Source organism: Elephas maximus, chromosome 13 (assembly GCF_024166365.1).
Source record: "Elephas maximus indicus isolate mEleMax1 chromosome 13, mEleMax1 primary haplotype, whole genome shotgun sequence".
Taxonomy (NCBI): Eukaryota; Metazoa; Chordata; class Mammalia; order Proboscidea; family Elephantidae; genus Elephas; species Elephas maximus.
Window position 1 is genome coordinate 47578772 of NC_064831.1, and position 13835 is coordinate 47592606.

Genomic DNA, 13835 nt, shown 5'->3' on the forward strand with positions numbered 1-13835 from the left:
TGTCCCCTCAAAACCATGAAAATTAAACCAGTTTCCTTTTTCTCCCTCAAATTAATCAAATCTCAGAAAAGCTAAGACAGACAAATCAAGACGAATGATGGCCTCTGAGAACTGAAGTGAGAGAGAAAGAGATGGCCTATGTGGGTTTGGTAGTGTGAGGAAGAAGAGGGTAGGAAGGATAGGTGAGAGTGTGTTGTCAGTGTGGATGGCCCTCTTGACAAAGGTGTTTAGTCTTCACCTCTCTGCCCGTTTTTACTTTCTTTAGGAACTCTTACAGGCAAAACAGGATCTGCAAGATCTACTAATCGCCAAAGAAGAGCAAGAAGACCTCTTGAGAAAGCGGGAGCGTGAACTCACTGCCCTGAAAGGCGCTTTGAAAGAAGAGGTGTCCAGCCATGACCAGGAGATGGATAAGCTGAAGGAGCAATACGGTGCTGAGCTGCAGGCCTTGAGGGAGAGTGTGGAAGAGGCCACCAAGGTAAGTCACCTGAAGTGGCCCCATCGAACCAAAGGGTTCGTCGGGAGAGGGAACCAACGAAAGGGTGAGACCGCCTTTCCCCACCAGTGGGAACTTTTTTCCTTCCTTTAATTAGAGTGCAACTTGGTTTCATTAGAGTATGGAATTAGAGCTTCCCAACAAAGAATAAGCTCGGCAGTTCTGCTGCTGAGCTTTTTAAGTTTATAAACTTAAAAAATTACTAAGGATATAGGTTAAAGTCCTCTAGTATCTACTATGAACCTGTTGCCATTGAGTCAATTCTGACTCGTAGCAACCCTAAAGGACAGTACAACTGCCCCATAGGGTTTCCAAGGAGTGGCTAGTGGATTCGAACTGCTGACCTTTTGGTTAGAAGCCAGACACTTAACCACTGCACCACCAGGGCTCCAGTACTACCATGAAGTGGGATTTAAAGGACCACAAATGAACTCTTGGAGTTCTGTAGCCCAGTACATGTGGAGAGCTGTACTTCTTAGGTGTTCCCGCAGGTCCAAAGCCCAGGGCATTGTGGGACTGTTAATGAGGCTGCATTGCAGAGGGGACCCAGACTTCTGGAATCTTTCACCCTTGCCCTAGCCAGGTCCTTATTGACTTGTGTAGTCTTTTGTTAGACAATTCAGTTTCCTTTTTCAGCAATATTATAGGAAAGTTAATTGGCTGAATTGTCCAAATCCTTCTCAAATAATTTTTCTCTTAATTGAATTCTTGGCTCCTACAGATAGATTCTAAATTATATTGAAGTCTTTTGGTGCAGACCCCACGTTCACTATTGAGCAAGAGAAAGGCAGTGTTTTGAAGGGGAAAATGTTTTGAAATTTTACACTATCTTTAGAGAAGGAGGACAGTAACGAAGTATAAATTTTTTAGATTCTCTGGAATATATAGATTAAAGATGATGAAGAAGGAGAACACTTGATATTATTTGTTTATTCTGTGATGATTACGGTGACAGCTCAGAGCTAGCTGTCTCCCCTAAGCTCTGTGGTGATTGACTGATTTTCAGTTACAGCATGGCAATTACAAATGACAAGAAATGAAAGATGGGTTTGTTTGTAGCAACAATGAAAAGTCTGGGGAATAGTCTTCTTTGAATTATTATAACTTTGAGACAGTTTGGGGGGGGAAAAAAGCCACTCCTTTATTTGCCTGTCTTAGTCTTTAGAGATTAGATTTAATCTGAGGGAAAAAAGGGAAACTGATTTAGGTTTCACGGTTTTGAGGAGACATGCCTGTTCTTCCCGGCTTGTTTTATTCTGTGCAGTAGCCTCTTGTCCTTGTTATTGGCCTTTGTTTGCTGTTGCTTCACTGGGGACATCCTGACAGACTGCCGAGTAAAGCCATTCTCCTTTGGCCTGTCATTTCTTTACCACCACCAGACCTTGGATCAAAGCTTGAGTTAACATGGCATATTCTGGGTGGGTCATTGAGGACAGTGTTTAGACATGTATTTTTAGTGATTTGATTCTGAGGAAAACAATATCGCACCACACTTGAGCCACATGATATTTCATTGTTCTTCTACTGTCACAGAGAGATAGGTGGGGACAGGAAAAGTGGTAGGCAGAAGAGGATACCTTTCTTGCATGAAATCGAGATCATCTTGGAGAGATTTAGGCCATTGATTTTCACTCTTTTGAAGGACTACATTGTGTGTTAGCTTACGTCATTTTTATTATGCCAGCTCAAGAAAGATACTTGCATTGACATACACTAACCTGTGAGAGAAGTAAAAGATAGGTTAGCCAAGACACATATCATTGTCTGAGAGTGCGGATTCTCTGAACACTACCAGGAAGTTAACATAAAGGGATTCATCTTAGCACCCAATGGGGTACATGCCAGCAAGGGTTATTTGCTCCAGGTCATAGTCTACACATAGGCTACACAGCGCCTTTCCCTAAAGCAACTAATCTGATCATGTCAGCCTCTTCTTAAATAACTCACTTGCCCCCAGACTTCACTTAAAAATTACAGAAGCATGGTAGGCAATAGAAGCCCCTTCTCTGCCTAACCCTGTCTCTGGAAAACTGCCAATTTGCTGAGTCCCCTTATCTCTGCACACATAGTGTGGCTTTCTCCCATTCTTCTGCTTAGTCAACCACTTCTCATTCTTCAAGACCCTTGTCCAATATCCTGTCTCCTGGAAGGGTGCGCAGATACCTACACTCATCTCAGTGGTGTGAGCTTCTCCAGTGTTCTGTCTCCTGTAAAGGTGCCCGGGTACCTCCGCTTCTCTCAGTAGTGCTAGCTGCACTTTACTCAGGGTTTCTGTGCACACCGGCCATCCCCCTACTGTGGCATGTATCACACCATGTTGCAATTTATCTTCATGTCTGCCTCCTCCAGTAGACTCTGAACTTGTGGAGCACAGGTGCCATTTTTATCCCCCTTTTTTTCCCCAAGAGTTTGGAGTGACACACTCAAATGCCTCTGGGGTAGACGGGAAGCACACGTGAGTGTTATCGGGCTGGCAGTAGGGTATGGTGGTGACTGTGGCAGTGAGAAAGTGTGCTCTGCCGTAGAGTCAGCTGCGTCTGTAGTGCAGCTGGAAGTGTCTGCTGGAGGAATGCTGGACCATGCCGCTAGATCCTTCAGTTTTCAAGAGAAGTCAGATATCTGGATGTTAATCTGAGATCTACTAACTTTTGAGCATTTTTTCAATAAATAAATAAATCACATAGACCAAACCCAGCCTACCTGCAGGTCAACAGTGTGTGATCTTTGCGCCTTGTGCTCAGCATAGCGGCTGACAACACGGCCGCATCTGTGGACCCTCCTAGCTGGGTTCTGAGTCTCTGAGTGTGGTTTCTGTTGGATTCTTTTTAATGTTGGTGTGGAAGGGGTATAGAAAGCTCTGCTGTTACTCTGAATTTCTGTTTTTTAGTTTCCCTGCAATTTCTTAAAGAGGGCCATGATTGTTAGCTAATGTTTCTGAAGGTGGCTACTGAATAAATGTGATAAAACCATATTTAATGGGAAAAATTGTGTTAACTTAGTGGACAGATGCTGTCTTAATATTAGTTACTTGTTGGTATTATATAATAGAATTTTACATTATCCTATTAAATGCTTGGAGGAGAGTGAATTAAATGCAATATTTTAATTTAGCAAAGAGTGCTTCTTAAATGTGGAGCGCTAGCCTTTCCCTGCCCTGGGGAAGACCTGCCCGGTGGTGACTAAATGCTGAGATTTCTCTAAGGAACTCCCTTGTCGTTAAGAAGTTCATTTCCTTGGTGAGTCTTAGGAAGCAGCCCAACCTCCTGTCCTCGCAGGTTTTCTCATTTTTGCCACTGCCCCAGGGCCAGAACCTCTAAAGTGCTATGCAGCCATGGTCAGATAACAAACATTTCATCCTGGCTTGAAAGCTTGAGCACGGGATAAATTACCAGAACGTTTGGAGAAAACCAGCACGTTATGTCAAGAACATTTTACAGGTTTTCCAAACAGATACTCTGTGAAAATATTTTTTTAGACCCAAACAGCCACACCTTTTTAAGAATTGATTGCTCAACAGGAGAGAATTCATGAATGCCTTGGTTATGCAGGGTTTCCTCATTCAGCAGAGCCAGTTAAGCCGCACCAGTAAAGCTGGGGTGGTTTGAGTTATAATGTGAGGTATTTAAGTTCTCTCATACTAGAGAAATGGCTTTTCATGGTCTGTTACAAAGGGGATTCTATCAATCAAACATTCTCTTAAAGGACTCTTAAGTACTTCCCAAAAAACTCAAGCCCGTTGCCCTTGAGTTGATTCCTAATCATAGCGACCCTATAGGACAGAGTAGAACTGCCCCCATAGGGTTTCCAAGGAGCGGTTGGTGGGTTTGAACAGCTGACCTTTTGGTTAGCAGCCAAGCTCTTAATCACTGTGCCACCTGGGCTCCCTTGAGTACTTAGGCACTTTATTTCACAACATAATTTTCTATTACGTGTCCTGTTATATTCTCTCCAGCTTTGAAAAGGAAATGACCTCTTTTTTTGTCCTTGAGTTTGTAGCAGTGGTTGGAACCCATTTGGGGAAATGGATGTGAATGAGTCTCCCATCTGGAAGCAGAATGAAGACAGTCCACAGCCATTAGCTTCCCCTTCTCATTCCTGACCCTTCCTATCTCCAACTCTTGTGCAAAAGAGAAGCACAAGACAGTGTTGTTTCTTAAGAGTTTTCAGAGAATAGTCTCAGTTCAAATTCCAGCTCCTCTAAAAAATTCCTTGGTTACCTCTTAGACCTTACGGTTTATAGTGACCTGATGCTACTGGAAATTTTGTTTTTGGTTTATCTTTCTTGCCATACCAAGGACCATCATCATATTCTACCTTGGTATGCCTACTCTTAACAGGTGTTCAGTAGATGTTTGTGGATTGGAGGAATGGGAAAACAAAAGTGGAGCTGCCCTCAGAGGCCCGGGCAATCTCTAAGACCAGGCATTAGTCTGTGTTGGAGTCTCTTTTATGAATGAAAATGTTTTGTTTTGTCTTTTCACGAAATTGAGCTGTCTGTTGGGAATAATATCATATTAGTGTTGATCTTGGAAGGACCAATTTTGTATCTAAAGCCGTAGGTATTTGAAGGATGATGAAAGAGCCACTTTATTTTTGTACTGCATCATCTGACTTCGGGGCTATTAGGCACTTTCAGGGTGCCCAACAGAAAATGGTTACAGAAGAAATACTTCTTCAATGAACAGATGAGGGAGAAGAGGAGGGAGGATGAAGGTATACGAGTTGCTTCTGCTGTTCTTCTCCATTTGTATTACTTTTAAATACAGTATTTATAAGTTTATTTACCAAGCAGTTATCTCCTGCAGGGGTTGGTGCTAAGTTCTGTGTAGCTTGTGAATAGAAATCAAATAGAATCTGCTCTTCAGGAGACTGAGGGGAGAGAAGTCACACTCGGGCTGACCACTGAGTAAACCAAAGCCAAACCAAACCCATTGCCATTGAGTTGATTCTGAGTCATAGCGACCCTATAGGACAGAGTAGAACTGCCCTATTGAGCTTCCAAGGAGTGTCTGGTGGATTTGAACTGCCAACCTTTTGGTTAGCAGTTGTAGCACTTAACCACTACGCCACCAGGGTTTCTGATAGGGAAGAGTAAATGCCCCAAGCAAGGCAGAGACAATGTGCTATAGGAGAGGGATTCTGCTCAGGCAGAGGGCTGGTGACAATCAGGAAAGATTTCACGGAGGGTGCAGTATTTGAGTTGGACTGTGAAAGGTGAACTGAACATGTATTGAACACGTAATTTGGGCATGGGGCTGAGGACATGCTTAAGCAATGCCTTGTAGGTGGGAAAGTGTGTCTAGGCTGGAGCCTTGTGGAGCAAGTTAAGGTTGCTACAGATTAAATAGACTTGGTGATGCAATGGTTAAGTGCTCAGCTGCTGACTGAAAGGTCACCAGTTCGAACTAACCAGCTGCTCCGTGGTGGAAAAGACCTGCCCACCTGTTCCTGTAAAGATAAGAGGCTAGGGAACCCTATGGGGCAGTTCTACTCTGTCACACGGGGTTTCTATGAGTAGGAATTGACTCATTGGCACCCAGCAGTAAAAACAACAAAGGGACAGAACACCTGATCCAATGTTTGGACTGTTCTTGGATGCTGAATGAAACAAACCATGTGTGAAACAACAAACGAAAAATATTTAAAATGACTGGGGACGTTCAAATACTGTCTGTGTGTTTAGCAATATTTAGAAATTATTTCAACAAGTTCTTTAGAGGTGGTAATAGTGTTTTTTAAACTCTTTATCTTTTAGAGAAACATATGGAAGTATTTATGGTTGAAATGTTAGGTTGTCAGGGATTTGTTTTAAACAGTCCGTTTTGGGGGCAGTAAGTAGGCAGGCCTGTGGGTGAAACATCGGTCGTGTGTTGATAAATGTTAAAGCTGGGTGAGGGGCAGACAAGAGGTAATTAGATTATCCTGTCTACTTTTGTGGATGTTTGAAGTTTTCTTTAATAAAAAGTTTATTTTTATTTAAAAAATATATTTTTAAAAAAGAACTACACAAGAATTAAGGTAGAAGAGGCGAGGTTGTCCGATTGTGAAGCCCGTCTGAATGCCATGAGAAGAGTGGTTTTTAATTGGTAGTCAGTGGAGAAACAGTTGATGTTTTTCCAACTGGGAACCTAATTAGAGACCTTACTTGGTAGTGGCCTGGCCTGGAGGTAGGAAAAAAAGACCCATTGCCATTAAGTAGATTCCGACTCATAGCGACCCAATAGGACAGGGTAGAACTGCCCCATAGGGTTTCCAAGGAGCACCTGATGGATTCGAACTGCTGACCTTTGGTTAGCAGCCGTAGCACTTATCCACTACGCCACCAGGTAGGAGAAGTTGGAAATGGGAGAATGGTTTGAAGTGAGGCGTGAAGAGGAATGAGCCTCAGCTGGGGCTCAGGAGAGGTGGGACAGACCGAGAAGACCCCACAAGGGGAGTGCTGATTGGGGTGAGGGGGACGAAGTGACAAAACTAATCCCAGGACTCTGCCTCTGGGTGCCTGAAGGAAGCCTTGCTAGGAGAGCTAGTGAGTTCACCTGGGCGGGCAAAGAGATTGGGGTCTCATGGGGGCTGCTGGGTGAATGTGGCTAACGGCGGTGGCTGCCCTATAGACCTGTGAATCAACGGGTGGAGGAATGAGGTAGTCCAAGAGGGGAAATGGTGCCTTGAGGGGACAAAGAGAAGACAAAGGAGGCTAAGCCAATAGGAGGAAGGCAAGAAAAGCGACACAGAGACTTGAAAAGAGGTGGCAAAGTCCAGCGAGAGGAGAAGCCGGGGAAGAGTGTTTCATTTGGCTTAATTAATGATATATTTGAGGAACTTCTCAAAGCAGCCTATTTTTGCATTATGTATTTATATACTGAGCCTCTGTACTTTTTAACCTGGCTCTGCTCCACGCATGGTAAAGTCTTTCCAACTTTACACCCCTGTGTTGTGTAAACCTTCATAGAAATTTATTCACATTCACTAATAGTGAAAAAAAAAAAAAGCAAAACCTTTTTTCCCCAAAACTATCCTTAAATCGTGCCTGTGTATTTTCTTTTAGGTCACTCAGTTTTATGGGTGTATGCTTCGGCAGCCTTTCTCACGTCACTTCTAGTTGTCCCTCCCCTCTCCCACCAATTCCTGGCTGTTTGCCCTCAAAGTGTAAGGTCATCCCAGGGTCAGATGGTAAAACCAGTGCTAATCTTAGGATCAGTGGAATTGCCTCCCTAAAGACATGGCTAATTCAGTGTAAAATCTCATTTCTGTCTTCTCCGAGGGAGCCAGGTTAGCCAGACAAACTATAAAATTTCCCATTTCCTCAGCTTTTTTACTTCACATGATCAGCTTACGCAGAATAACAACTATTGAGAGTGGGAGAAGTGGGGTTTGCAGCCTGGTACCCAGGAAAAGGAAAATGTCTCTTTCCCACAGACTCAAAAGTGCCTAGAGTAATAGAACTTTATGTCAGCAAAAGTAAAATAGATAAGATTCAAGGTTTAAACAGGTTTCTCTCCTTTCATTTTTTCTAACTTATTATTATTTGTCAGAAATGACTTTTATACCAATTGCATCACTCTTCTGCATTTGGTATTGTTTAAAAAGTAGATGAGTAAGAGGCCTTAGTGTGGTGTCCTAGGATGTTCAGTTTGAAAATGTTGTCAGAGCCCTGGAGCTCTATGCTGTAGCTCAGATCCCAGGTGCCACATGGGTCCTGAAGGCCAGTGTCCATTGTGAGAAAACTCTAGGAGGTGATGACTGATAGGCCTTTTTTAAAAAAAAATTGTGATTAAAAATACATGTGTGTGTATATGTACATGTAAAACATCATACTCGCCAACTCAATATTTTTAACACATATAACTCGTTGCCATTACTACTACCCTTTTCCAAATTGTTCCACCACCATTTACAGAAACCCAGTGCTCCCTAAGCAACTATTTGCCTTCCCCTTCCCTTTTACCCCAGTAACCACTAACAAGCTTTGGTCTGTAGGCAGTCCCCGGGTTGTGAACGTCCGACTTTTGGACAACTTCTGCTTGCCCTTTAGTGTTCTGTAAATTTGTCCTTCCTCTGAAATGATCGAACCAACTCCTGCTGGCAACAGGTTCTTCATCACAGTCACCTTCACTTGCTGCACGTGTAGCTTTTAAATCGTTGGAAAGCCTTCGAGCTTTTCTTGCGCTAAAAACAAAAACCAAACCCGTTGCCGTCGAATTGACTTAGGACAGAGTAGAACTGCCCAAGAGTTCCCAAGGAGCAGCTGGTGGATTTGAACTGCTGGCCTCTCAGTCAGCAGCCAAGCTCCTAACCACTGTTCTGTATGCACCTGTTCAGACTTACCTACAAATTTGACTTAAGGCACAGTTAGGAATGTATCTCGTTTGTACCCCGGGACTGCGTGTATATGCATTTGCTAGTTCCATTTAAGCATAGTATTTGTTCTTTTGTGACTGACATATTTCACTCAACACAGTGTTTTCAAGGTTCATCCATGTTGTAGCATGTTTTAGGACTTAATTTCTCTTTATAGTTGAGTAAAGTGTGTTGCATGTATGCACCACATTTTGTTTATCCATTTATCTGTTGAGAGACCTTTAGATTGTTTCCATCTTCTGGCTGTCGTGACTAGTGCTGCAGTGAACACTGGTGTGCAGGTCTCTGTTTGCATTCCTGCTTTCAGTTCTCTGATAAGCTTTCTAAGGGCCCTTCGTGAGCACGAGCGTAAATAGAACAAGGCTTTACTGCACACTCTTGGTGTTTAAACTGAGCTTCCCCAGAGTTCTTGTTACAGGTTCTAGGAGACAGAGTAAAAGTCCAAGAATTGGATGCTTTTGATCAAATGCTTGAGTGCATTTTATGTGCGGTGCTGGTCACTGAGGGTAGAAGGAAGGGAAAAATGTGGTTTCTAGGTTTGAGGGTCTTTATAGTCCTATGGGGAGAAAGATGTACAAGTAAAAAGGCAATTACAGAGTTATAAACCCAAAACCAAACCCACTGCCATTGAGTCGATTCCGACTTATAGCGACCCTATAGGACGGAGTAGAACTGCCCTGTAGAGTTTCCAAGGAGTGCCTGGTGGATTCAAACTGCAGACCTCTTGGTTAACAACCGTAGCACTTAACCACTACGCCACCAGGGTTTCCTATAGAGTTATAGGTGCTGTAATTGAGGCATAAGGAGCCCTGGTGGTACAATGGTTAAGCACTCAGCTGCTAACCAAAAGGTTAGAGGTACGAACCTTCCCAGCAGCTCCACAGGAGAAGAGACCTGGTGATCTGCTTCTGCAAGAATTACAGCCCAGGAAAACTTATGGGGCGGTTCTATGGCCATATAGGGACTGGAAACCCTGGCGGTGTAGTGTTAAGTGCTACGGCTGCTAACCAAGAGATCGGCGGTTCGAATCCTCCAGGTTCTCCTTGGAAACTCTATGGGGCAGTTCTACTCTGTCCTATAGGGTCGCTATGAGTTGGAATCGGCTTGACGGCAGTGGGTTTGGTTTTTTTTGGTTATGAGTCGGGTTTGCCGTGACAGGGCACAACAACAGCAGTGTAGGAGATCAGAAAAGGCTTACAGCTTTGTATGGCAAAATTCAGGCGAGAAATAGAGCATCCATTCTGTATCTCAACCCTAAGTGCCATATATGTACCAAATACTTAAGAATTCTAAAAACCAAAAACACACTGCTGTTGAGTTGATTCCGACTCATAGCGATCCTATAGGACAGAGTAGAACTGCCCCACAGAGTTTCCAAGGAGTGCCTGGTAGATTTGAACTACCAGCCTTTTGGTTAGCAGCCATAGCTCTTAACCACTAGACCACCAGGGTTTTCGCTTAAGGATTAGGAGTAAAAAAAAGTAAGTTCTCTTCCTAGGGCTTTGTAGAGTTTCTGGGAATTAGCACAACAGGAACCTGTTGACTTTGCACCCAACCCCTTTCAGTAAAACAGAGCAATCAGCTTTATTAATAAGTTCAAATTGTCTAAATACAAGATACAGAAATAGTATGGACCTGGGGGTATATTTCAAAAAATCAGTTAGCTTCTAGTTAAGATTTCTAGAGGTTGGGTCTAATAAAATAGAACGTTTATGTCAAGGGTCTTTCCTTTTCCTGGTTAGGACGGCGGAATTAAAGGACCCCTCCTTCCAGGGCTCAGGTGGTGACTTCCTGCTGCTGTGTTTTGGAGAGCAGCTTGGCATTAGTGTCATGGTGCAGGAGGACGTGCCCACGAGAAGTTACATTAGGAAGATGACTCGCGCAGGGAGAGGTGGGGCAGCTGACAGTGAAGATGCTGTGAAGCCTGATCAGTTTAAGCAGGTGTTTTCTAGCAGCTCCAATGGGGCCTGGTGCAGGGTACCCCCAGCCCGCAGATGACCCAGAAAACCACAGCACACTCACATGTGTTGTGAGAAGGTGCTGAGACTTAACTGAGTGGAGAAGGGTGGTAGAAAACGTTCTTTGGCCTCAGGAAAAGCAACAGAAGAGCCAAAAAGCCAAATCCACTGCCATCGAGTCAATTCTGACTCATACTGACCCTGGAGGACAGAGTAGAACTGCCCTGTGGGGTTTCCAAGGCTGTAAATCTTTATGAAAGCAGACTGTCACATCTTTCTCCCTCAGAGCAGCTGGTACGTTCAAACCAGCAATCTTTTGGTTAGCAGCTGAGTGACTTAACCATTGCACCACCAGTGGTTAATTCACCACCATCAAGCTCCCCTGCTTGATCCTACACAGGCCTTAACCCCTGGGTGGAAGGAGGAAAGCCTGACCTGTAATAAGGAATGACCCAGGGAACAGGCGTAAACAACTCAGGAGATTTGATATTAAATAGTCAGGATCAATTCCTAACTGTAGGGAATGGAATTGTCAATACAGTTTTTGGAACCTCCGTTCAGTAAATAGTCATAGTCATGAATTAATTAAGCAAATATCTGTGAAGCATTTGATCTATGCCAGCACTGAGCTGGGTGGTGGGAATAAAAGGGACAAGAGGGTGTGGGGAGGTGTGTGGAGCTTTCAGCCTAGTGGGTGAGGCAGACATAGTCAAATAATCTCATTTACAAATGTGTAATTCCATTGTTGAGGGAGGGAAGGGGAGGAAAGCTTCCAGGAAGGAAATGAGGATGGTGGTCTGAAGGATGAATAGAAATTAAGTAGGTAAAGAAAGCAGCCTCACAGAACCTTCTAGGAGAAGGAACAGCATGAGCAAAGGAAAAGGAACAGTGTGTGCAAAGGACCTGTGGTGGGAGGGAGCATGTCTGTTGAAGATGCTGGATGAAGGACAGTGCCGCTGGGGTATGGAGCAAGGGCAAGTCTGGTGTGGGATGAAATAGAGAAGTGGGGGGGGTGGGGTGGGGAGCACCAGCTCACACAGGTATGTGTTTTGCACGTCTTCAGGGTTTTGCTCTTTTTCCTGAAAGCAGTGGAAATCGTTGAAGACTTAAACAGGGTGTTGGTAGGTGAGTGTGTGACCTGAGCAGCTTATTTCTGTGAAAAAGGATCTGTCCTGGTCTTTATAAGCAAGTCCAAGTGCTCTGGGAGAGTTTATCTGTGGTGCCACTTAAGGTGGAGGTATGGGCTCTCTGAGGTCTCTTCAGCAATCCAGTTCTATTTTTAATGAGATTTTTTACCTGCCCCTCTCTCTGCTGACTCCTGTAGAAGAAGGGTGGAAAGGGAGAGACCATATAGGACCCTATTTTGTTTGTGAGGATTTGCTCTTTGTCAAGTACTGGGTGCCTGGATTTGCAAAAAGTATCTGTGAGCAAGTAGATGAGGGTTGATAGGGATTGTGGATGAAGGGAAAAGTTGGATATGTTGGAGGTGAAGGCTTATGGGGGGAAAAGTTCTCATTCGTTCTTGTCTAACGAAGCTGTTAAAGTTGAGTCAGTACTGGAAATAGTTGAAAAAAAATAATAGAAGTAGGGAGGATATCCACCTAGAGGGGTGCTTGTCTATCTCCCCAAACGGGATGGATGTTCTGAGACCCCTGAGCCTTCAGTGCCAGGACTGTAAGTGAGGAAGGAGGTATTGCTACTCGCTGAGGGCCAGACACCAGATGCATTTCCAGGTATGTATGTTCAGATCACAGGAACTGGGCAATGCCATGAGCAGGGTGGTTTTAAATAGCCAAGAACTATGGTGATGTTGCGAACAGTTGAATCTTTAATATCTAAAAGGAAAAAAGCTTTCCTGTCATTACCAAAATCCTACTCACTGTGTGTTGTACTTTCTCTGACCCTTTCAAGTCTGCGTGATATTTTTCTAAAGACTTGCCAAGATCATTAAGTAGATTTCTACTTTGTGGAATAATTTGGCACTATTACTTGATCACTTTAAGCAGAAAATGGAATATGTCATAAGCTCTAAATCCAGTAGTTAAGAACAGTGCAGAAACAGAAATATCTACAGTGTCAAAGCAAATCAGGGTATATGAGGCATTTGTGGTAGCCAGAGTCCAAGATGGCCCCCAGTGATCATTACTTCTGGTATTCACACTCCTGTGTAGTTGCCTCATAGGGGTTACCTGTGTGGCCAATGAGATATTATGGAAATGATCTCTAAAGCTAGATCATAAAAGATATTGTGGCTTTGGCCATGCTTTCTCTTGGATCACTCCTTCTGGGGAAAACCAGCTGCCATGTTGTGAGGCCATCTAAGCATTCTGGGAAGAGACCCACATGGTTAGGGACTGAGGCCTCCTGTCAACAGCTATTTGATGTGCCATCTTGGAAGCTGATCCTCTGGCCCCAGTCAAGCCTTCAGATGACTGCAGCCCCAGGCACCATCTTGACCACAGCCTCATGAGAGACCCTGAGCCAGAACTACCCAGCTAAGTTGCTTCTAGATTCCTTACCCTTAGAAACTGTGAGGTAGTAAATATGTTTACTGTTGTTTTAAGCTCCAACTTTTAGGGTGATTTGTTATATAGCAGTTAGACAACTAATACATCACCTCGACAACGCCATCGCTTTTCTGCTGCATTTCCTATAGCTACATCCTCCAGCAGGAACCCACAGCACCCTCCATACCCTTGGTGTAGTCCTTGTTGTTCTGGACTATACCTATGAGGGAATGTGTCGTTTTCCCTGTCTTCAGCGTGGGATGGTCTTGTCCTTTCTATCCCCAGCATTTGCAGAGTCCTCAGTAAACATGTGCTGTTTGAATAAATCAGAATGTGTGACAGCAAATGAAGAATTCTATCATAGTTTAAAGAAGCCCTGGTGGCGTAGAGGCTAAGTGCTTGGTTGCTGATTACAGCCTAGGAAACCCTATGGAGCAGTTCTACTCTGTCATACAGGGCTGCTATGAGTCGAAATTTGACTCCATGGCACACAACAACAACAGTCTTTATGGGAGC

The 13835-nt window shown here is 43.9% G+C and overlaps 1 protein-coding gene across 4 annotated transcripts in view; it reads left to right on the forward strand.

The window, feature by feature from the left end:
- Positions 1–13835, forward strand: part of CGNL1 (cingulin like 1) — a 189597-nt gene that overhangs the window by 92780 nt on the left and 82982 nt on the right. For all 4 annotated transcript variants that reach the window (XM_049905311.1, XM_049905309.1, XM_049905312.1 and 1 more), the window contains one exon: positions 266–478. In XM_049905311.1, coding sequence (XP_049761268.1) covers positions 266–478 — 213 coding nt within the window. The remainder of the gene's footprint in view (positions 1–265; positions 479–13835) is intronic.